General features: G+C 46.0%; 1 protein-coding gene across 1 annotated transcript in view; it reads left to right on the top strand.

Annotated features, from left to right (window-relative positions):
- The window catches only part of LOC115124942 (plasma membrane calcium-transporting ATPase 2), a 274814-nt gene that overhangs the window by 208362 nt on the left and 41766 nt on the right, over positions 1 to 24686 (top strand). The window contains exons 11-13 of the mRNA XM_065004521.1: positions 10207 to 10341; positions 10653 to 10759; positions 11136 to 11370. Coding sequence (XP_064860593.1) covers positions 10207 to 10341; positions 10653 to 10759; positions 11136 to 11370 — 477 coding nt within the window. The remainder of the gene's footprint in view (positions 1 to 10206; positions 10342 to 10652; positions 10760 to 11135; positions 11371 to 24686) is intronic.

The raw sequence follows: 24686 nt of genomic DNA, 5'->3' as shown, positions 1-24686 counted from the left end.
AGGACAACATACCATCCTCTAGTGGGAGGACCACATCCCATTCTCTAAAGAGAGTACAACATCCCAACCTCTAATCGGAGGACAACATTCCAGCCTCTAGTGGGAGGACAACATTCCAGCCTCTATTGGGATGACAACATCACAGCCTCTAGAGGGAGAACAACATCCTGGCCTCTAGAGGGAGGACAACATCCCAGCCTCTAGTGGGAGGACAACATCCCAGCCTCTAGTGGGAGGACAACATCCCAGCCTCTAGTGGGAGGACAACATACCATCCTCTAGTGGGAGGACAACATCCCAGCCTCTAAAGAGAGTACAACATCCCAACCTCTAATCGGAGGACAACATTCCAGCCTCTAGTGGGAGGACAACATTCCAGCCTCTAGTGGGAGGACAACATCACAGCCTCTAGAGGGAGAACAACATCCTGGCCTCTAGAGGGAGGACAACATCCCAGCCTCTAGTGGGAGGACAACATCCCAGACTCTATTGGGATGACAACATCCCAGCCTCTAGAGGGAGAACAACATCCTGGCCTCTAGTGGGAGGACAACATCCCAGCCTCTAAAGAGTGGGAGTACAACATCCCAGCCTCTAATCGGAGGACAACATTCCAGCCTCTAGTGGGAGGACAACATTCCAGCCTCTAGTGGGAGGACAACATCCCAGCCTCTAGAGGGAGAACAACATCCTGGCCTCTAAGGGAGGACAACATCCAGCCTCTAGTGGGAGGACAACATCCCAGCCTCTAGTGGGAGGACAACATCCCAGCCTCTAGTGGGATGACAACATCCCAGCCTCTAGTGGGAGGACAACATCCTGGCCTCTAGTGGGAGGACAACATCCCAGCCTCTAGTGGGAGGACAACATCCCAGCCTCTAGTGGGAGGACAACATCCCAGCCTCTAGTGGGAGGACAACATCCCATCCTCTAGTGGGAGGACAACATCCCAGCCTCTAAGGAGGACAACATCCCAGCCTCTAGAGGGAGAACAACATCCCAGCCTCTAGTGGGATGACAACATCCCAGCCTCTAGAGGGAGGACAACATCACAGCCTCTAGAGGGAGAACAACATCCTGGCCTCTAGAGGGAGGACAACATCCCAGCCTCTAGTGGGAGGACAACATACCATCCTCTAGTGGGAGGACAACATCCCAGCCTCTAAAGAGAGTACAACATCCCAACCTCTAATCGGAGGACAACATTCCAGCCTCTAGTGGGAGGACAACATTCCAGCCTCTATTGGGATGACAACATCCCAGCCTCTAGAGGGAGAACAACATCCTGGCCTCTAGAGGGAGGACAACATCCCAGCCTCTAGTGGGAGGACAACATCCCAGCCTCTAGTGGGAGGACAACATCCCAGCCTCTAGTGGGAGGACAACATACCATCCTCTAGTGGGAGGACAACATCCCAGCCTCTAAAGAGAGTACAACATCCCAACCTCTAATCGGAGGACAACATTCCAGCCTCTAGTGGGAGGACAACATTCCAGCCTCTAGTGGGAGGACAACATCACAGCCTCTAGAGGGAGAACAACATCCTGGCCTCTAGAGGGAGGACAACATCCCAGCCTCTAGTGGGAGGACAACATCCCAGCCTCTAGTGGGAGGACAACATACCATCCTCTAGTGGGAGGACAACATCCCAGCCTCTAAAGAGAGTACAACATCCCAACCTCTAATCGGAGGACAACATTCCAGCCTCTAGTGGGAGGACAACATTCCAGCCTCTATTGGGATGACAACATCCCAGCCTCTAGAGGGAGAACAACATCCTGGCCTCTAGAGGGAGGACAACATCCCAGCCTCTAGTGGGAGGACAACATCCCAGCCTCTAGTGGGAGGACAACATCCCAGCCTCTAGTGGGAGGACAACATACCATCCTCTAGTGGGAGGACAACATCCCAGCCTCTAAAGAGAGTACAACATCCCAACCTCTAATCGGAGGACAACATTCCAGCCTCTAGTGGGAGGACAACATTCCAGCCTCTAGTGGGAGGACAACATCACAGCCTCTAGAGGGAGAACAACATCCTGGCCTCTAGAGGGAGGACAACATCCCAGCCTCTAGTGGGAGGACAACATCCCAGCCTCTAGTGGGAGGACAACATCCCATCCTCTAGTGGGATGACAACATCCCAGCCTCTAGTGGGAGGACAATATTCCAGCCTCTAGTGGGAGGACAACATTCCAGCCTCTAGTGGGATGACAACATCCCAGCCTCTAGTGGGAGGACAACATCACAGCCTCTAGTGGGAGAACAACATCCCAGCCTCTAGTGGGAGGACAACATCACAGCCTCTAGAGGGAGGAAAACATCCCAGCCTCTAGAGGGAGAACAACATCCCAGCCTCTAGTGGGAGGACAACATTCCAGCCTCTAGTGGGAGGACAACATCCCAGCCTCTAGTGGGAGGACAACATCCCAGCCTCTAGTGGGAGGACAACATTCCAGCCGCTAGTGGGAGGACAACATCTCAGCCTCTAGTGGGAGGACAACATCACAGCCTCTAGAGGGAGGAAAACATCCCAGCCTCTAGAGGGAGAGCCACATCCCAGCCTCTAGTGGGATGACAACATCCCAGCCTCTAGAGGGAGAACAACATCCTGGCCTCTAGAGGGAGGACAACATCCCAGCCTCTAGTGGGAGGACAACATCTCAGCCTCTAGTGGGAGGACAACATCTCAGCCTCTAGTGGGAGGACAACATCTCAGCCTCTAGTGGGAGGACAACATCACAGCCTCTAGAGGGAGGAAAACATCCCAGCCTCTAGTGGGAGAGCCACATCTCAGCCTCTAGTGGGATGACAACATCCCAGCCTCAGCCTCTAGTGGGAGGACAACATCCCAGCCTCTAGTGGGAGGACAACATCCCAGCCTCTAGTGGGAGGACAACATCCCATCCTCTAGTGGGATGACAACATCCCAGCCTCTAGTGGGAGGACAATATTCCAGCCTCTAGTGGGAGGACAACATTCCAGCCTCTAGTGGGATGACAACATCCCAGCCTCTAGTGGGAGGACAACATCACAGCCTCTAGTGGGAGAACAACATCCCAGCCTCTAGTGGGAGGACAACATCACAGCCTCTAGAGGGAGGAAAACATCCCAGCCTCTAGAGGGAGAACAACATCCCAGCCTCTAGTGGGATGACAACATCCCAGCCTCTAGAGGGAGAACAACATCCCGGCCTCTAATCGGAGGACAACATCCCAGCCTCTAGTGGGAGGACAACATCCCAGCCTCTAGTGGGAGGACAACATCCCATACCCTAATCAGGACAACATCCCAGCCTCTAGTGGGAGGACAACATTCCAGCCTCTAGTGGGAGGACAACATTCCAGCCTCTAGTGGGAGGACAACATCTCAGCCTCTAGTGGGAGGACAACATCTCAGCCTCTAGTGGGAGGACAACATCTCAGCCTCTAGTGGGAGGACAACATCACAGCCTCTAGAGGGAGGAAAACATCCCAGCCTCTAGAGGAGAGCCACATCCCAGCCTCAGTGGGATGACAACATCCCAGCCTCTAGAGGGAGAACAAAATCCTGGCCTCAGTGGGAGGACAACATCTCAGCCTCTAGAAGGAGGACAACATCCCAGCCTCTAGTGGGAGGACAACATCACTGAACTATACAGTATTTCACTCTGTTCATTTACCCAAAGTATATCAACCGTATACCCACAGTATACCCCCAGTATATTAACCGTATACCCAGTATATCAACCGTATACCCACAGTATATCAACCGTATACCCACAGTATATCAACTGTATACCCACAGTATATCAACCGTATACCCACAGTATATCAACCGTATACCCAGTATATCAACCGTATACCCACAGTATATCAACCGTATACCCAGTATATCAACCGTATGCCCACAGTATCTCAACTGTATACCCACAGTATATCAACCGTATACCCACAGTATATCAACTGTATACCCAGTATATCAACCGTATACCCACAGTATATCAACTGTATACCCACAGTATATCAACCGTATACCCACAGTATACCCACAGTATATTAACCGTATACCCACAGTATATCAACTGTATACCCACAGTATATCAACCGTATACCCAGTATATCAACTGTATACCCAGTATATCAACTGTATACCCACAGTATATCAACTGTATACCCACAGTATATCAACCGTATACCCAATATATCAACCGTATACCCACAGTATATCAACCGTATACCCACAGTATATCAACTGTATACCCAGTATATCAACTGTATACCCACAGTATATCAACTGTATACCCACAGTATATCAACTGTATACCCACAGTATATCAACCGTATACCCACAGTATATCAACCGTATACCCACAGTATATCAACCGTATACCCAGTATATCAACCGTATACCCCAGTATATCAACCGTATACCCAGTATATCAACCGTATACCCACAGTATATCAACTGTATACCCACAGTATATCAACCGTATACCCACAGTATATCAACCGTATACCCAATATATCAACCGTATACCCAGTATATCAACCGTATACCCAGTATATCAACCGTATACCCAGTATATCAACCGTATACCCACAGTATATCAACCGTATACCCACAGTATATCAACCGTATACCCACAGTATATCAACCGTATACCCACAGTATATCAACCGTATACCCACAGTATATCAACCGTATACCCAGTATATCAACCGTATACCCACAGTATATCAACCGTATACCCACAGTATATCAACCGTATACCCAGTATATCAACCGTATACCCAGTATATCAACCAGTATATATACCCCAGTATATCAACCGTATACCCACAGTATATCAACCGTATACCCACAGTATATCAACCGTATACCCAGTATATCAACCGTATACCCACAGTATATCAACTGTATACCCACAGTATATCAACCGTATACCCAGTATATCAACCGTATACCCAGTATATCAACCGTATACCCAGTATATCAACCGTATACCCACAGTATATCAACCGTATACCCACAGTATATCAACCGTATACCCAGTATATCAACCGTATACCCACAGTATATCAACCGTATACCCACAGTATATCAACCATATACCCAGTATATCAACCGTATACCCAGTATATCAACCGTATACCCAGTATATCAACGGTATACCCACAGTATATCAACCGTATACCCACAGTATATCAACCGTATACCCAGTATATCAACCAGTATATACCCAGTATATCAACCGTATACCCAGTATATCAACCGTATACCCCAGTATATCAACCCAGTATACCCAGTATATCAACCGTATACCCAGTATATCAACCGTATATCCCAGTATATCAACCGTATACCCACAGTATATCAACCGTATACCCACAGTATATCAACCGTATACCCACAGTATATCAACCGTATACCCCACAGTATATCAACCGTATACCCAGTATATCAACCGTATACCCAGTATATCAACCGTATACCCAGTATATCAACCGTATACCCCAGTATATCAACCGTATACCCAGTATATCAACCGTATACCCAGTATATCAACCAGTATATCAACCGTATACCCCAGTATATCAACCGTATACCCACAGTATATCAACCGTATACCCACAGTATATCAACCGTATACCCACAGTATATCAACCGTATACCCACAGTATACCAACCGTATACCCAGTATATCAACCGTATACCCAGTATATCAACCGTATACCCAGTATATCAACCGTATACCCACAGTATATCAACCGTATACCCACAGTATATCAACCGTATACCCACAGTATATCAACCGTATACCCACAGTATATCGACTGTATACCCAGTATATCAACCTTATACCCAGTATATCAACCGTATACCCACAGTATATCAACCGTATACCCACAGTATATCAACCGTATACCCACAGTATATCAACCGTATACCCAGTATATCAACCGTATACCCAGTATATCAACCGTATACCCCAGTATATCAACCGTATACCCACAGTATATCAACCGTATACCCAGTATATCAACCGTATACCCAGTATATCAACCGTATACCCCAGTATACCCAGTATATCAACAGTATACCCACAGTATATCAACCGTATACCCACAGTATATCAACCGTATACCACAGTATATCAACCGTATACCCAGTATATCAACCGTATACCCAGTATATCAACCGTATACCCACAGTATATCAACCGTATACCCACAGTATATCAACCGTATACCCAGTATATCAACCGTATACCCACAGTATATCAACCGTATACCCACAGTATATCAACCGTATACCCCAGTATATCAACCGTATACCCAGTATATCAACCGTATACCCAGTATATCAACCGTATACCCACAGTATACCAACCGTATACCCACAGTATATCAACCGTATACCCAGTATATCAACCGTATACCCACAGTATATCAACCGTATACCCAGTATATCAACCGTATACCCACAGTATATCAACCGTATACCCACAGTATATCAACCGTATATCCAGTATATCAACCGTATACCCAGTATATCAACCGTATACCCACAGTATATCAACCGTATACCCACAGTATATCAACCGTATACCCAGTATATCAACCGTATACCCACAGTATATCAACCGTATACCCACAGTATATCAACCGTATACCCCAGTATATCAACCGTATACCCACAGTATATCAACCGTATACCCACAGTATATCAACCGTATACCCAGTATATCAACTGTATACCCAGTATATCAACCGTATACCCAGTATATCAACCGTATACCCAGTATATCAACCGTATACCCACAGTATATCAACCGTATACCCACAGTATATCAACCGTCAACCGTATACCCACAGTATATCAACCGTATACCCACAGTATATCAACCGTATACCCACAGTATATCAACCGTATACCCAGTATATCAACCGTATACCCAGTATATCAACCGTATACCCACAGTATATCAACCGTATACCCCAGTATATCAACCGTATACCCAGTATATCAACCGTATACCCACAGTATATCAACCGTATACCCAGTATATCAACCGTATACCCAGTATATCAACCGTATACCCAGTATATCAACCGTATATCCAGTATATCAACCGTTTACCCCAGTATATCAACAGTATACCCACAGTATATCAACCGTATACCCACAGTATATCAACCGTATACCCACAGTATATCAACCGTATACCCCGTATACCCACAGTATATCAACCGTATATCCAGTATATCAACCGTTTACCCCCAGTATATCAACAGTATACCCAGTATATCAACCGTATACCCAGTATATCAACAGTATACCCACAGTATATCAACCGTATACCCACAGTATATCAACCGTATACCCAGTATATCAATCCGTATACCTACAGTATATCAACCGTATACCCAGTATATCAACCGTATACCCACAGTATATCAACCGTATACCCAGTATATCAACCGTATATCCAGTATATCAACCGTTTACCCCCAGTATATCAACAGTATACCCACAGTATATCAACCGTATACCCACAGTATATCAACCGTATACCCAGTATATCAACCGTATATCCAGTATATCAACCGTATACCCCAGTATATCAACTGTATACCCAGTATATCAACCGTATACCCAGTATATCAACAGTATACCCACAGTATATCAACCGTATACCCACAGTATATCAACCGTATACCCAGTATATCAACCGTATACCCACAGTATATCAACCGTATACCCAGTATATCAACCGTATACCCACAGTATATCAACCGTATACCCAGTATATCAACCGTATACCCACAGTATATCAACCGTATACCCAGTATATCAACCGTATACCACAGTATATCAACCGTATACACAGTATATCAACCGTATACCCACAGTATATCAACCGTATACCCCAGTATATCAACCGTATACCCACAGTATATCAACCGTATACCCAGTATATCAACCGTATATCCACTGTATATATATATATATATATATATGTATACATACTAGTGATGCTTTTTACTGGATGTGGTAACAACAAGCTAAACAATGCAGGTCAGGTGACACAGTCCTTCCTTTCCAGCTTTTTTGTTTAACCTTGTTTAACCTTAGGCAAGTCAGTTAAGAACAAATTCTTATTGACAATGACGGCCTACCAAAGGCAAAAGGACCTCCTGGGATAAAAAAAAAAAATGTAAAATAAATCAAATATAAATATAGAAACACATCACTACAAGGGACCGGGCCTGGGATAAAAAAATGTAAAATAAATCAACCTAAAGAGACACCAACACTACATACAATATAGAAACACACATCACGACAAGAGAGACACCACAACACTACATAAAGAGAGACACCACAACACTACATAAAGAGAGACACCACAACACTACATAAAGAGAGACACCACAACACTACATAAAGAGAGACACCACAACACTACATAAAGAGACAACACAACACCTGAGACCAAGACAACACTACATAAAGAGAGACCTAAGACAACACAACATAAAGAGAGACCTAAGACAACACTACATAAAGAGAGACCTAAGACAACACAACACTACATAAAGAGAGACCTAAGACAACACTACCTAAAGAGAGACCTAAGACAACACAACACTACATAAAGAGAGACCACAACACTACATAAAGAGAGACCTAAGACACCACAACACTACATAAAGAGAGACCTAAGACAACACAACACTACATAAAGAGAGACAAGACAACACTACATAAAGAGAGACCTAAGACAACACAACACTACATAAAGAGAGACCTAAGACAACACAACATAAAGAGAGACCTAAGACAACACTACATAAAGAGAGACCTAAGACAACACAACACTACATAAAGAGAGACAACACTACATAAAGAGAGACAACACAACACTACATAAAGAGAGACAACACTACACTACATAAAGAGAGACCTAAGACAACACTACATAAAGAGAGACCTGAGACAACACTACATAAAGAGAGACCTGAGACAACACTACATAAAGAGAGACCAACACAACACTACATAAAGAGAGACCTAAGACAACACTACATAAAGGCAGCAACACATGACAACACAACATAGCAACATGGCAACAACATGGTAGCAACACAACATGACAACAACATGGTAGCAACACAACATAACAACAACATGGTAGCAACACAACATGGTAGCAACACAACATGGTAGCAACACAAAACATGATACAAACATTATTGGGCACAGACAACAGCAAGAAGGTAGAGACAACAATACATCACACAAAGCAGCCACAACTGTCACAAGAGTGTCCATGATTGAGTCTTTGAATGTAGAGATTGAGATAAAACTGTCCAGTTTGAGTGTTTGTTGCAGCTCGTTCCAATTACATAACTGAAAAGAGGAGACCCAGGGATGTGTGTGCTTTGGGGACCTTTAACAGAATGTGACTGGCAGAACGGGTGTTGTATGTGGAGGATGAGGGCTGCAGTAGATATCTCAGAAAGGGGGAGTGAGGCCTAAAAGGGTTTTATAAATAAGCATCAACCAGAGACGGGTATACAGAGATGACCAGTTTACAGAGGAGTATAGAGTGCAGTGATGTGTCCTATAAGGAGCATGGGTGGTACATCTGATGGCCGAATGGTTAAGAACATCTAGCCGCTAGAGAGCACCCTTACCTGCCGATCTGTAAATGATGTCTCTGTAATCTAGCATGGGTAGGATGGTCATCAAGGTTAGTTTGGCAGCTGGGGTGAAAAAAGTTAGCTTGGAAGCTGTGGTGAAAGAGGAGCAATTGTGATAGAGGAAACCACGTCTAGATTTAACTTTAGCCTGCAGCTTTGATATGTGCTGAGAGTCTAGCCATACTCCCAAGTACTGGTATGAGCTGACTACCTCAAGCTCTAAACCCTCAGAGGTAGTAATCACACCTGTAGGGGAGAGGGGGCATTCTTCTTACCAAACCACTTGACCTTTGTTTTGGAGGTGTTCAGAACAAGGTGAAGGGCAGAGAAAGCTTGTCGGACACTAAGCAAGCTTTGTTGTAAAGTGTTTAACACAACGTCTGTGGAGGGGCCAGTATAAGACTGTATCAATATGTATATAAATGGATGAGAGAGCTTCCTACTTCCTGAGTTATGTTGTTGATGTAAATTGAGACGTGTGTATCTGAAGCTGTTGGCTGTCTCTCCATCTCCCCAGCCTGCCACCAAGGAGGGTGGTCTGCCCATGCAGGTGGGCAACAAGACAGAGTGTGGCCTGCTTGGCCTGGTGCTGGACCTGAAGAGAGACTACCAACCCGTCCGCAACCAGATCCCAGAGGAGAAACTCTACAAGGTCTACACACCTTTATCATTGCAGTCCTCTATCATGTTGTTTCTGTCGTGATGATGATGATGATGACGGCGATGGTGGTGTTTTCATGTTATTTTTTATGTCAATCATTGTGTAACGAAGCCATAGACACATTTCCCCATTGCTGTGAACGATAAAGTTCTTATATTTTGAATTCCAATTATTCTAATTCTGAATTCTAATTGAGAATTCTAATCATTAATTCTACCATTCTGAATTCTAATTGAGAATTCTAATCATTAATTCTACCATTCTGAATTCTAATTGAGAATTCTAATCATTAATTCTACCAGGTGTACACCTTCAACTCGGTCAGGAAGTCCATGTCCACGGTCATCAAACTACCAGACGGCTCCTTCAGGATGTACAGCAAAGGAGCTTCCGAGATCGTCCTCAAGAAGTGAGTGGTTTTACAGCTAGGTCTGATACCATAGAGGCTACGATGGAGTCCATCATGGATCTTGGTTCCAACTTCAGTTTCCAGCACCCAATCCAGAAAGGAAAGAAACCCCTAGCTTCTACCTCCTAGTCACCTGTAGAGATCTTAGATAAGATTCTCTCAGATCGTTCTCAGAGTGCCTACAAGAACTACAGCTTCGTTTTGGGGGATTGATTGGTGATTTATGATGTTCATCACTGATATCCTCAAGGCTTTAGCCCTGCTCGCCAGGCTTTGGTATAGTGGTACTAAGACTCAGAATGAGACTACCAAGTCCTTGATCTCTAACCTCTGACCCCTGACCTCTATCCTCAGCCGACCCCCACCACACCCCCAGATGCACTAAGATCCTGAACCAGGAAGGCGATACGCGGGTGTTCCGTCCCCGGGACAAGGACGAGATGGTGAAGAAGGTGATCGAGCCGATGGCGTGTGACGGGCTGCGGACCATCTGCGTGGCGTACCGGGACTTCCCTGGCGACCCAGAACCCCTCTGGGACAACGAGAACGACATCCTCAATGAGCTGACGGCTGTCTGCGTGGTCGGCATAGAGGACCCTGTCAGGCCAGAGGTAGGTAGGGTTGTGTATATCAACCGTATAAAGTGTGTATAAATAGTGTGTGTATGTAATGTGTGTGTCAGTGAGCTGACCTCTGTCTGCGCAGTCGACATAGAGGACCCTGTCAGGCCAGAGGTAGGTAGGGTGGACTGTGTGTGTGTGTGTGTGTGTGTGTGTGTGTGTGTGTGTGTGTGTGTGTGTGTGTGTGTGTGTAGTGTGTAGTGTGTGTGTATGTAGTGTGTGTGTCAGTGAGCTGACCTATGTCTGTGCAGTCGACATAGAGGACCCCGTCAGACCAGATGTGAAGGCTTCTCATATGTAGGAACTCATCAAGTATTTGTTATGCTATTGATAAGGATGATTGACAGGTATGGGATAGGATAAGTATTTGTTATGCTATTGATGAGGATGATTGACAGGTATGGGATAGGATAAGTATTTGTTATGCTATTGATAAGGATAATTGACAGGTGTGGGATAGGATAAGTATTTGTTATGCTATTGATAAGGATGATTGATAGGTATGGGATAGGATAAGTATTTGTTATGCTATTGATAAGGATGATTGACAGGTATGGGATAGGATAAGTATTTGTTATGCTATTGATAAGAATTTGTTATGCTATTGATAAGGATGATTGACAGGTATGGGATAGGATAAGTACGTCCTATTTGTAACCAGTTTTCTTAGTAAGAAATTACTCCATTATACAATACCAATCCACAATATATAGCAATCAATATGACAAAATAAAATATAGGTAGGTAGGTAACTGAATGGTAGGTAGGTAACCGAATGGTAGGTAACTGAACAGGTGGGTAACAATGGTAGAGTAACTGAATGGTAACACTCGGACAACCAAATGGTAGGTAACTGAATGGTAGGTAGGTAACTGAATGGTAGGTAGGTAACTGAATGGTAGGTCGGTAACACGGTGTAAGGTAGTTGAATGATTCAAAACAACATGAGAATAAGAAGAGATTACTGCTGCTGGTAGAGAGTTTCTCTCTCTACTCTCTCTCTCGTTCTCTCTCTCTCTCACAACTCTCTCTCTCTCGTTCTTTCAAGACTCTCTCGTTCTCTCTCATCTCTCTCTCGTTCTTTCTCTCTCTCGTTCATCTCTCTCACCCAACACTACTCTCAAGGAGGGTCACTCTCTACTCTCTCTCTCTCTCTCACAACTCGTTGTCTCGTCCTCTCTCTCTCTCTCTCCCTCACTCTCTCGTTGAAGACTCTCACAACACTACTCTGAAGAGAGTTCTCTCTCACTACATAAAGAGACTCTCTCACTACTCTCTCTCTCTCGTTGTCAACTCTCTCTCTCGTTCTTTCACTCTCTTCTCTCTCTCTCTCATCGTTGTCTCTCTCTCTCACTCTCCCTCACTCTCTCTCCAGGGCCTTGCTGTGTAATTGTCAGACTGTTGTAGGCTACATCCAGGAGAGCTACATCTTCCTGAGAATAAAAGATCATCAGAATAACAAACTGTCAAATAAAGAACAAGCAACATCGAATAGAAATCAGCTTCATTTTCAGAATGTACTACTAAAATTTGATGGATTAATTAACTACATTTGGGAATATAACTGAAATACAATATTGTGTTCAGACACCATCTAATTTACTAATGCATATCCCATTGTTGATCATAGAAATGGAACAAGAATGAATGTCACTACATAGAAGGTATTTCATAGATTCTATATCTATCTATCTAGAATCATGCTAAGACAGGAGAATGAGTGACAGTCCTGGGACAACTCTTTATATTTGACAGTGTCAGTACACAGAGTAGAGATGGGGAGGGTTGACTCACCACTACCTCCTCTCCTCAACACCTCCTCTCCTCTCCTCTCCTCTCCTCTAAAGAGACCTCAACCTCTCCTCAACACTCTCCTCTCCTCTCCTCTCCTAAGAGAGTCCTCTCCAAAGACTCTCCTCATCCTCTCCTCTCCCTCAACACTGGATGTTCCTCCTCTTCTCCTCTTTCCTCCTCTAAGACTCCTCAACTCCAGAAAGGAGCAAACTCCTCTCCTACCTCCTCTCCTCTCAACCTCATGAGGGGGTTGAACACAACTAACTCTCCTCCTCTCTCCTCTCCTCTCCTCTAGCCCCTCAACAACTCTCCTAATGAGGGGGTTGATACCTCTATTCTCACAGACCAGCAATGAGGGGGAGACAACATCTCCTCTCCTCTCCTCTCCTCTCCTCATGAGGGGGTTGTCCTATTGGTCTCTCTCCTGAGACTCCTCTCCTTTCCTCTCCTCTCCTCTGACCCCTCCTCTGTTTCCTCTCCTCTCCCCCTCTCTCTCCTCTCCTCTCCTTATGAACATGGGGGTTGATCTCTCCTCTCCTCTAATTGTCCTTTATGCTCCATTTCATCATGTGCAACCTAAATCACCCTCAAAGCAAATTAGGATTCATTCAACATCTGCACTGAAAGATATTTGTCAGGATAATTGTGTTGAATGGAGGGGGGTTGAATAGGTACAGATGCTCTATCTTAATTTGGTCATCCTGTTGTTGCACAGCAGAAAATGCAAACTTGTAGTGAAATCGAGTTTAAAAGGCATGTAAAGTTTGCAGTATTTCCACTTAAAAATGTACTTTGGTGCGAAAAGTGCAAAACAACCTTGGCGAAGATGCTGGAGGAAACACTACAAGAGATCTATATCCACAGTAAAATGGGTCCTGTATCGACATAACCTGGAAGTCCGCTCAACAAGGAAGAAGCCACTGCTCCAAAGTGGTTAAAAAAATTGACTACGGTTTGCAACTGCACATGGGGACAAAGATCCTACTTTTGGAGAGATGTTCTCTGGTCTGATGAAACAAAAACAGTACTGTTTGGCGATAATGACCATCGTTATGTTTGGAGGAAAAAAGTTGGAGGCTTGCAAGCTGAAGAACACCCATCCCAACCCTAAAGTACGGGGGTGGCACCATGTTGTGGGGGTGCTTTGCTGCAGGAGGGACTGGTGATTTCACAAAATAGATGGCATCATGAGGTAGGAAAATTGTGTGGATATATTGAAGCAACATCTCAAGACATTTAAGTCATTTACAGACGCTCTTGTGAGCGACTTACAAATTGGTGCTTTCACCTTATGACATCCAGTGGAACAGCCACTTTACAATAGTGCATCTAAGTCTTTTAAGGGGGGTGAAGGATTACTTTATCCTATCCTAGGTATTCCTTAAAGAGGTGGGGTTTCAGGTGTCTCCGGAAGGTGGTGATTGACTCCGCTGTCCTGGCGTCGTGAGGGAGTTTGTTCCACCAGGGGGGCCAGAGCAGCGAACAGTTTTGACTGGGCTGAGCTGAAAGACTAAAGACTAAAGTGGCTCACTGGTGTGAGACTCAAGACTAAAGCTTTGTGCAAATGGGTCTTCCAAATGGACAATGACCCCAAGCATACTTCCAAAGTTGTGGCAAAATGATAAGGACAAGGACATGACTGAGTTACACCAGCTCTGTGGGAAATGGCCAAAATTCACCCAACTTATGTGGGAAGCCTGTGAAGGATAAATGTTTGACCCACGGTTTGACCCAAGTTAAACAATTCAAATGCAATGCTACCAAATACTAATGAGTGTATGTAAACTTCTGACCCACTGGGAATGTGATGAAAGAAATAGGCTGAAATAAATAATTATTCTACTATTCTTAAAATAAAGTGGTGATCCTATCTGACCTAAGACAGGGTCTCTATGACAGAGGAGTTCTGTGTGAGTCTCTATGACAGAGGGGTTCTGGTGATCTGACTGGTGTGAGTCTCTATGACAGAGGGGTTCTGGTGATCTGACTGGTGTGAGTCTCATGACAGAGGGGTTCTGGTGATCTGACTGGTGTGAGTCTCTAAGCCAGAGGGTTCTGCTTGCTCTGTCATTTGTCATGATCTGTCTGTGTTAATTTGTGATAAGTTTTGTCGTTTGACCTCCTGGTCTGAATCAGATAAGTGTGAACAGTGAATGTGAGTGACTGTGATTGTGAGTGACTGTGATTGTGAGTGACAGTGATTGTGACTTCTTCTCATTGTCCCTGTACCTGGTTGTTCTTTCAGGTCTGAGATGTTTTCTGTTTCTCGGTTCAATCTCTGATTCTCATCACTGATGCTGGCCTCAATGAACACTCTTTCTCTCCTCCCGAAATCAAGGAAGTGGTAGGTTTTGGCATAAGCTCAAGCCATGGGGTGAAGTGCTGAAGGGCTGTTTTACTTGAGGGTAGGTTGGAGAGTAGGAACAAGTCCCCCGGGGACAGGTGTGTTTCTCAGGTTCAGGAGAGCTGAATGAGGGTCAACACCTGTCTGTGTTGTCGATTTGAGCATGTGTTTTTCCACTGAGGAATGGTCCTCTCTCAGCCATCCCTTTGACTGGGGAAAACTCTGGACTAGAATGAATCATATTGAATGGCATCTCTTTGCAAACTGAATCATCGGTGTAAGGTACTTGCAAAGGCTACAAACACAGCTTTAAACTGTGCTAGAGATACCCTGTCTTGTCCGATGGTCAGTGTAGCAGTGTGATTACGACCCGATGTCTTGTCCGATGGCCTCAGTGTAGCAGTCTGATGTTACGACCCGATGTCTTGTCCGATGGCCTCAGTGTTGCAGTGTGATGCTGACTGTACCCGATGTCTTGTCCGATGGCCTCAGTGTAGCAGTGTGATGCTACGACCCGATGTCTTGTCCAATGGCCTCAGTGTAGCAGTGTGATGCTACGACCCGATGTCTTGTCCAATGGCCTCAGTGTAGCAGTGTGATGCTACGACCCGATGTCTTGTGCCTCAGTGTAGCAGTGTGATGCTCGACCCGATGTCATGTCCGATGGCCTCAGTGTAGCAGTGTGATACTCCCGATGTCTTGTCCGATGGCCTCAGTGTGTGCAGTGTGATGCTACTGACCTCGATGTCTTGTCCGATGGCCTCAGTGTAGCAGGACCCGTGCACGACTGTACCTGATGTCTTGTCCGATGGCCTCAGTGTAGCAGTGTGATGCTCGACCCGATGTCTTGTCCGATGGCCTCAGTGTAGCAGTGTGATGCTACGACTGTCCCCGATGTCTTGTCCGATGGCCTCAGTGTAGCAGTGTGATGCTACGACTGTACCCGATGTCTTGTCCGATGGCCTCAGTGTAGCTGTGATGCTACCCCAGGATGGCAGTGTAGCAGTGTGATGCTACGACCCGATGTATTGTCGATGGCCTCAGTGTAGCAGTGTGATTAGGTCCGATGGCCTCAGTGTAGCAGTGTGATGCCAGGATGTCTTGTTATGGCCTCAGTCAGGATGCTGACTTACCCAATGTCTTGTCCGATGGGATCAGTGTAGCAATGTAACGACTTATGTCTTGTCCGATGGCCTGGTGTACAGTGTGATGATAGGATAAATGTCTTGTCGATGGCCTCAGTGTAGCAGTGTGATGCTATGATTTGATAGGATTAATGTCTTGTCCGATGGCCTCAGTGATAAGTGTGATGCTACGACCCGATGTCTTTCCGATGGCCTCAGTGAGCAGTACTGATTTACTGTATGATGTCTTGTCCGATGGCCTCAGTGTAGCAGTGTGATGGAACCCGAATCTTGTCCGATGGCCTCAGTGTAGCAGATGATATTTCGATATGTCTTGTCCGATGGCCTCAGTGTAGCATGTGATGCTATTGACCCGATGTCTTGTCCGATGGCCCGGTGTAGAATGGTGAATGGTAGTGCGATGCTCCGACCCGATGTCTTGTCCGATATCGGTGTAGCAGTGCGATGACGACCCGATGTCTTGAATGGTCGGTGTAGAGTAGAGATGTCTTGTCCGATGGGGTAGTAGTTGATGCTACTCTGTCCCGATGTCTTGTCCGATGGCCTCTGCAGTGTGATGCTACTCTCTCCCGATGTCTTGTCCGATGGCCTCGGTGTAGCAGTGTGATCTCAAAACTCTCGATGTCTTGTCCTGGCCTCAGTGTAGCAGTGTGATGCTCTCCTCTGTACCCTGTCTTGTCCGATCTCCTCAGTGTAGCAGTGTGATGCTACGACCCAATGTCTTCTCCGATGGCCTCAGTGTAGCAGTGTGATGCTCTCTCCCTGTCTTGTCGATGGCCTCAGTCTCTCAGTGTGATGCTACTACCTCGATGTCTTGTCCGATGGCCTCAGTTCAGCAGTGTGATGCTCTAACTCTTCTCCGATGGCCTCAGTGTAGCAGTGTGATCTCTCCGATGTCTTGTCCGATGGCCTCTCTAGCTCTCCTCTCTCTCTCCTGTCTTGTCCGATGGCCTCAGTGTAGCTCGTTCTCTCCTCTACCCGATGTCTTGTCTCTGGCCTCAGTGGAGCAGTTGATCTCTCTCTCTCCTCTCTTGTCCTGGCCTCAGTGTAGCAGTGTGATGCTCAGACTGTTCCGATGGCCTCAGGTAGCAGTGTGATCTTCCTGAACCCGATGTCTTGTCCAATGGCCTCAAAGTGTGAACCAAGCCGATGTCATCCTAGGAAATCAATCAGTTAGCAGTGTGATGCTACTAAGATTTGTGGATTAATTAACTAGCTTTGATGCTAACTGAAATCCGATGTCTTGTCCAGCCTCAATATGCTACGACCCGATGTCTTGTCCGATGGCCTCGGTGTAGCTCGATGTTTAATGTCCTGTAGCAGTGTGATGCTCCCATCCGATGGACCCGATGTCTTGTCCGATGGCCTCGGTGAACATGGAACAGAATGATCTCGACCCGATGTCTTGTCCGATGGCCTCGGTGTAGCATCTATCTGATGCTGCTCCAGGATGTCTTGTGACAGTCCTGGGTGTATTCTCTTTGCTATTTGACAGTGTCATGTCCTTCAGATGAGATGGGGAGGGTTGATCTCTCTCTCCTCTCCTCTTGTCCTCTGGCCTCTCCTAGCAGTGCTCTCGACCGATGTCTTGTCCGATCCTCTGTGTGATGCCTCTCCTCTCCGAAGCTCTGACCCTCCTCTTCTCCTCTCCTCATGTAGCAGTGTGATTCGACCCGATGTCTTGTCCTGGCCTCAGTGTAGCAGTCTGATGCTACGACCCGATGTCTTGTCCGATGGCCTCGGTGTAGCAGTGTGATCTCCTCGATGTCTTGTCCGATGGCCTCGGTGTAGCATTGTGATGCTACGACTGTACTCCGATGTCTTGTCCTCATGGCCTCAGTGTAGCAGTGTGATGCTCGACCCGATGTCTTGTCCGATGGCCTCTAGCCTGTGATGCTACGCAGATGTCTTGTCCGATCTCCTCTGTCTCCTCTCCTCTCCGATCCTCTTGTCCGATGGCCTCAGCAGGGAGGTTGATGCTCGACTCCCTCTGTCTTGTCCGATGGCCTCGGTGGCAGTTGATGCTACGACCCGATGTCTTGTGATGGCCTCTGTGTAGCAGTGTGATGCTCGACTGTACCCTCTCTTGTCCGATGGCCTCAGTGTAGCAGTTTGATGCTACGACCATGTCTTGTCCGATGGCCTAATTAGCAGTGTGATGTCCTCGGTGTAGCAGTGTGATGCTCTCCTCTCTTGTCCACTGGGAATGTGATGAAACCTCTTGTCTTGTATGGCCTCAGTGTAGCAGTGATGCGACGACCCGATGTCTTGTCCGATGGCCTCAGTGTAGCAGTGTGATGCTACTCTTGTCCGATGGCCGGTGTAGCATTGTGATGCTACGACTCCGATGTCTTGTCCGATGGCCTCAGTGTAGGGGGTGTGATGCTGACCCGATGTCTTGTCCGATGGCCTCAGTGTAGCAGTGTGTATCGATGGCATGAGCTGTGTGATGCCTAAATCACCCTCAAAGCTCGGTGTAGCAGTGTTAGGATTCGATTCAACATCTGCGACTGAAAGTCTATATTTGTCTTGTCCGATGGGATAGCAGTGTGATGCTGAATGGATGTCTTGTGATGGTCGGTGTAGCAGTGTGATGCTACAGATGTCTTGGATTTGGTCATCTGTGTGATGCTGAAACTGAATGTCTTGTCCGAGTGAAATCAGTGTGGTTTAAACCCGATGTCTTGTCCGATGGCCTCTGTAGCAGTGTGATGGCCAAAATTCACCCTGTGTTGGGAAGCCTGTGAGTGTGATGCTACCGAAATGTTTGACCCGATGTCTTGTCCGTTTGGCCTCAGTTAAGCAGTGTGATGCTACTCCTGGTCTAATCAGAGTGTATGTGTGACTTCTGACCCACTGGGAATGTGATGGCCTCAGTGTAATGTGAGCTATTAGACTGAATTAAATCTTTCCGATGGCCTCTACTATTCTTAAAATAAAGTGGATGTCTTGTCCGATTGCCTAAGAGCAGTGTGAGTTCAGTGTAGCAGTGTGATGACAGAGGGTTCTTGTCTGATGGCCTCAGTGTATGCAGTGTGATGCTGACTGTGTGATGTCTTGTCCGAGGGCCTCTGTAGCATGTGATGCTTGTTCTGTCTTGTTAATTTCAGTGTCTCTTTGATGCTCGACTCACCGACCTCTGGTCTGGCCTCAGTGTGCAGTGTGAGTGACTGTGAATGTCTTGTCCGATGGCCTCAGTGAATGTGATGTGACTGTACCCGATTCTTGAGTGACAGCCTCAGTGTAGCTTCTGCTTCATTGTCCCTGTATGTCTTGTCCGATGGCCTCAGTGTAGCAGTGTGATGAACCCGATGTCTGTTGTCTCCGATGGAGATGTCGATGGGAGTGTAGCAGTGTGATGTCTGATGTCCGATGGCCTCAGTGTAGCAGTGTTGCTACGACCCGGTTCTTGTCCGATTCTCTGTGTAGCAGGCTGATGAACACCTGTCTTGTCCGATGGCCTCAAGTGAGCAGTGTGATGCTTTCCATGTCTTGTCTGATGGCCTTTCAAGCCATGTCTTGGATGGCCTCGGTGTAGCATTGTGAAGGGCTGGACTTGTCCGATGGCCTCAGTGTAGCAGTGTGATGCTAGGGACAAGTCTTGTCCGAAAGCAGTGTGTGTTTCTCAGGTCTTGTCCGGAGGCTGTGTAGCATTGTCAACACCTGTCTTGTTGTGGCCTCAGTGTAGCATGTGTTGCTACGACTGACCCGATGTCTTGTCCGATGGCCTCAGTGTAGCCTTTGATGGGAAAACTGTGGACTAGAATGTCTTGTCCGATGGCATCTCAGTTTAGCAGTGTGAATCATCTCAGTACTTGATGCTACAAACACATGTCTTGTATGGCCTCGGTGTACAGTGTGATGCTACCCGATGTCTTGTCCGATGGCCTCAGTGTAGCAGTGTGATGCTACGACCCGATGTCTTGTCCGATGGCCTCAGTGTAGCAGTGTGATGCTACGACCCGATGTCTTGTCCGACCCGATGTCTTGTCCGATGGCCTCAGTGTAGCAGTGTGATGCTACGACCCGATGTCTTGTCCGATGGCCTCAGTGTAGCAGTGTGATGCTACGACTGTACCCGATGTCTTGTCCGATGGCCTCGGTGTAGCAGTGTGATGCGACGACTGTACCCGATGTCTTGTCCGATGGCTTGTCCGGTGTAGCAGTGTGATGCTACGACTGTACCCGATGTCTTGTCCGATGGCCTCGGTGTAGCAGTGTAGCAGTGTGATGCTAGCGACTGTACCCGATGTCTTGTCCGATGGCCTCAGTGTAGCAGTGTGATGCTACGACTGTCCCGATGTCTTGTCCGATGGCCTCAGTGTAGCAGTGTGATGCTACGACTGTACCCGATGTCTTGTCCGATGGCCTCAGTGTAGCAGTGTGATGCTACGACTGTACCCGATGTCTTGTCCGATGGCCTCAGTGTAGCAGTGTGATGCTACGACTGTACCCGATGTCTTGTCCGATGGCCTCAGTGTAGCAGTGTGATGCTACGACTGTACCCGATGTCTTGTCCGATGGCCTCAGTGTAGCAGTGTGATGCTACGACCCGATGTCTTGTCCGATGGCCTCAGTGTAGCAGTGTGATGCTACGACCCGATGTCTTGTCCGATGGCCTCGGTGTAGCAGTGTGATGCTACGACTGTACCCGATGTCTTGTCCGATGGCCTCAGTGTAGCAGTGTGATGCTACGACCCGATGTCTTGTCCGATGGCCTCAGTGTAGCAGTGTGATGCTACGACCCGATGTCTTGTCCGATGGCCTCAGTGTAGCAGTGTGATGCTACGACTGTACCCGATGTCTTGTCCGATGGCCTCAGTGTAGCAGTGTGATGCTACGACCCGATGTCTTGTCCGATGGCCTCAGTGTAGCAGTGTGATGCTACGACTGTACCCGATGTCTTGTCCGATGGCCTCAGTGTAGCAGTGTGATGCTACGACCCGATGTCTTGTCCGATGGCCTCAGTGTAGCAGTGTGATGCTACGACCCGATGTCTTGTCCGATGGCCTCAGTGTAGCAGTGTGATGCTACGACCCGATGTCTTGTCCGATGGCCTCGGTGTAGCAGTGTGATGCTACGACTGTACCTGATGTCTTGTCCGATGGCCTCGGTGTAGCAGTGTGATGCTGTTCACCTAGATGATGTGCCAGGTTGCACATTGAAATAGGTCAAGAGGGGAATGTTAATAATTTGATAATAATAATAATAATTCAGTGTATTTTATATTTAATTACAGCTGCATAGCTAATGTTTTTCTTTGGTGTACAAACACTTTTTCATATCAATATTGTACATACATGTGATTGTAAAAGTTTTGTATATTTTGGTTTGGCCCATCGCGGGTTATCTGTCAAGTTTGTCTTGACAGGAAGTGCACGATTCGACTGTCATTCGGACATCATCAGTGAGGCCTGGTCATTACATGAGAGCTCTGGCATGCGCTTAAGGTGCGTTGAATGCCCTGATGTGTAATGTGGAGCCTCTTTATAAGTACCTCAGCTCTAAAAGTCTTCGGGAATGATAATACGTTTGTTTACCGGAAGTAGATCATCTTCGATGTAGAGAGTCTCTCTGATGTGCCAGTAGGGTTGCATTTTCAGTGGTGCACTTTTCTTCTTGTCTGGCCAGCAGGTTCCTCAGCAGCTGTATCTATGACTGCTCTCAGCTGTTGCATAACAGCGCCCTCCAGTGGCTGATGTGTGGACACTGCGTAAATTACATTTTTTTCGTCACTGAGGTCACACTATTCATGTATGGCAGTCTAGGGTACAGCCCTGGATAGCGTGTCTGCTACTAACATACTACTTTACCTGGCGATGTGACTGTCATATTTGTGTATTTGAAGCAGCATCCTTTGAAGACGGGCAGGCGACTTTCCAATAGGCTTGGCGATTATAGCCTCAAGTGGTTTGTGGTCAGATTGAACTTTGACCTGGACACCATAGACATACTGAACACGATTGCCAGGAGTTATTTTTTCAATCTGGGCATAATTTTGTTCTGTTCCAGACAGAGCTCTGGATGCAAAGGCTGTTTACCCCATAATGACATCACAATACCCCATAATGACATCAGAATACCCCATAATGACATCACAATACCCCATAAAGACATCAGCACAGCTCCGGGGTCTATCTTTGGATGCATCAGCTTGTATTTCAATCTCTTCCTGTGGGATTAAAAGAATTTCAGCAGCGGCGTAGTGGAGATGTCTCTTTTTTTTCAGTCTCTCCAGTGCTGCTTGTTGTTCTGGGTGCCACTGCCATGTCCTTCCTGAGGAGCACTCTGATTGGTGGACTTGGCTTCATCTTAGATATACTGGGTTAGGAAACGTGTGTCAGACCCAGTAAATAGGGTAACTTCTGTAGACCTTTTCTGTCTTCCGGTGGACGCATCTGTTCTGATTTCTGTCACCTTGTAGTTGTCTGTTTTGTTTTAACCCTGTCTGCGCTGACGATGTGCCTCGTACTTCACTTCCCTCACCACCCGGGCCTTATTTCTATCACAGCATATTGGATGACTGTCATTCATATTCCATTCACCCAGTTCAATGTAACATCGATAGGTTTAGGCTACTAAATGATACTCTAATGTTCCCTGTACCCATCATGAGTTTGCTACAACCTAGTCTATGAATGAAAGTTTACAATGTAGGTGCACAGACAATGACATTCAATATTATATTTATTTTTTATTTAAACTTTATTTAACTAAACAAGTCAGTTAAAGAACAAATTATTATTTACAATACACTCTTGCCTGCATCTAGCTGATCTAGGGTGTAATCATTAGTCCAACAGTTGCAAACAAGAGTTTCTATTGGACAAATTCAGGTATGTTTATCCCTGTTTTGTTCCGTTTGTTTCCGTTTAAGAAACGTTTTTCAACAGAATCGGTCAGAATGAATACACCCCTGATCACACGTAAACACAGTTCACTCTCATAACAGCCACGTTGTATTCCTTCTCTTACCTTCGTTTGTGGACGTCAATGCACAACCAAATCAGCTGTATGTGACCAGGCGAAAAAACCTTTCCACACAGCCTACATCGTAACGAAATAGTCAACTGTAGCTAATAGAATTAACGTTAACATGTTAGTAAACCCGCTACAATCATGCAGTAACGTTAGTCAGTAAGCAGTTACACAGGTGGGCCCCAGTGGCAATAAATTAGTAAAACCAAAAGCTAACCTTGACTTGGAAGAGTTCCAGTGTTGTGTTGGATAGTCATAGCCAGCTAGCTAACATAGCATCCCTCTGTTATAGCCAGCTAGCTAACATAGCATCCCTCTGTTATAGCCAGCTAGCTAACATAGCATCCCTCTGTTATAGCCAGCTAGCTAACATAGCATCCCTCTGTTTTTGCAGGGTGTTTCAGTAGACTAAACTAGCTAGCTGCATTTGCTAGCTAAGTAAAATAAATTATGAAATCTCGCTCTCTCTATTTCTCTCTTGCTTTCTCCTTCATTTTGTAAGAAATTAATTTGTTAAAAACTGTTACAACTATTTGTCTTTCACTCTCTTTGAGTCAACTACATGTTATACACTGCAGTGCTAGCTATCTGTAGCTTATGCTTTCAGTACTAGATTCATTCTCTGATCCTTTGATTGGGTGGACAACATGTCAGTTCATGCAGCAAGAGCTCTGATAGGTTGGAAGTTGTCATAACTGGAAGTTGACATAATTACTGTGTAAGCCCTTCCTCCTCTGAGGAGCCTCCACTGGTTCAGGTAAATTATGACTTGATTTATTTCAACTGCATAAAAATGACAAATTACGTTTCGGGATTCGCCTTCATCAGGGTTTTTTGCATTGTGTCTTTGTTAATAGCTTCAGGACTGTAGGCTTCCCTTCATATCTCCGATACTATACACCATTTTATGTTTGGGTTCATGTTCATAACTGGAAACACGAGTGAAACATGTCCCGTATATCTGTGATCATGTTATTTACACAGAGATCCTATTAAGTTTTAATATGGAATTCTCATGTTTGTTTGTTTTACACAGTAGTTCTGTA

Source organism: Oncorhynchus nerka, linkage group LG2, assembly GCF_034236695.1.
Source record: "Oncorhynchus nerka isolate Pitt River linkage group LG2, Oner_Uvic_2.0, whole genome shotgun sequence".
Classification (NCBI taxonomy): Eukaryota; Metazoa; Chordata; class Actinopteri; order Salmoniformes; family Salmonidae; genus Oncorhynchus; species Oncorhynchus nerka.
Note: the sequence above shows the minus strand (reverse complement) of the source record. Positions and strands in the feature narration are given on the sequence as shown.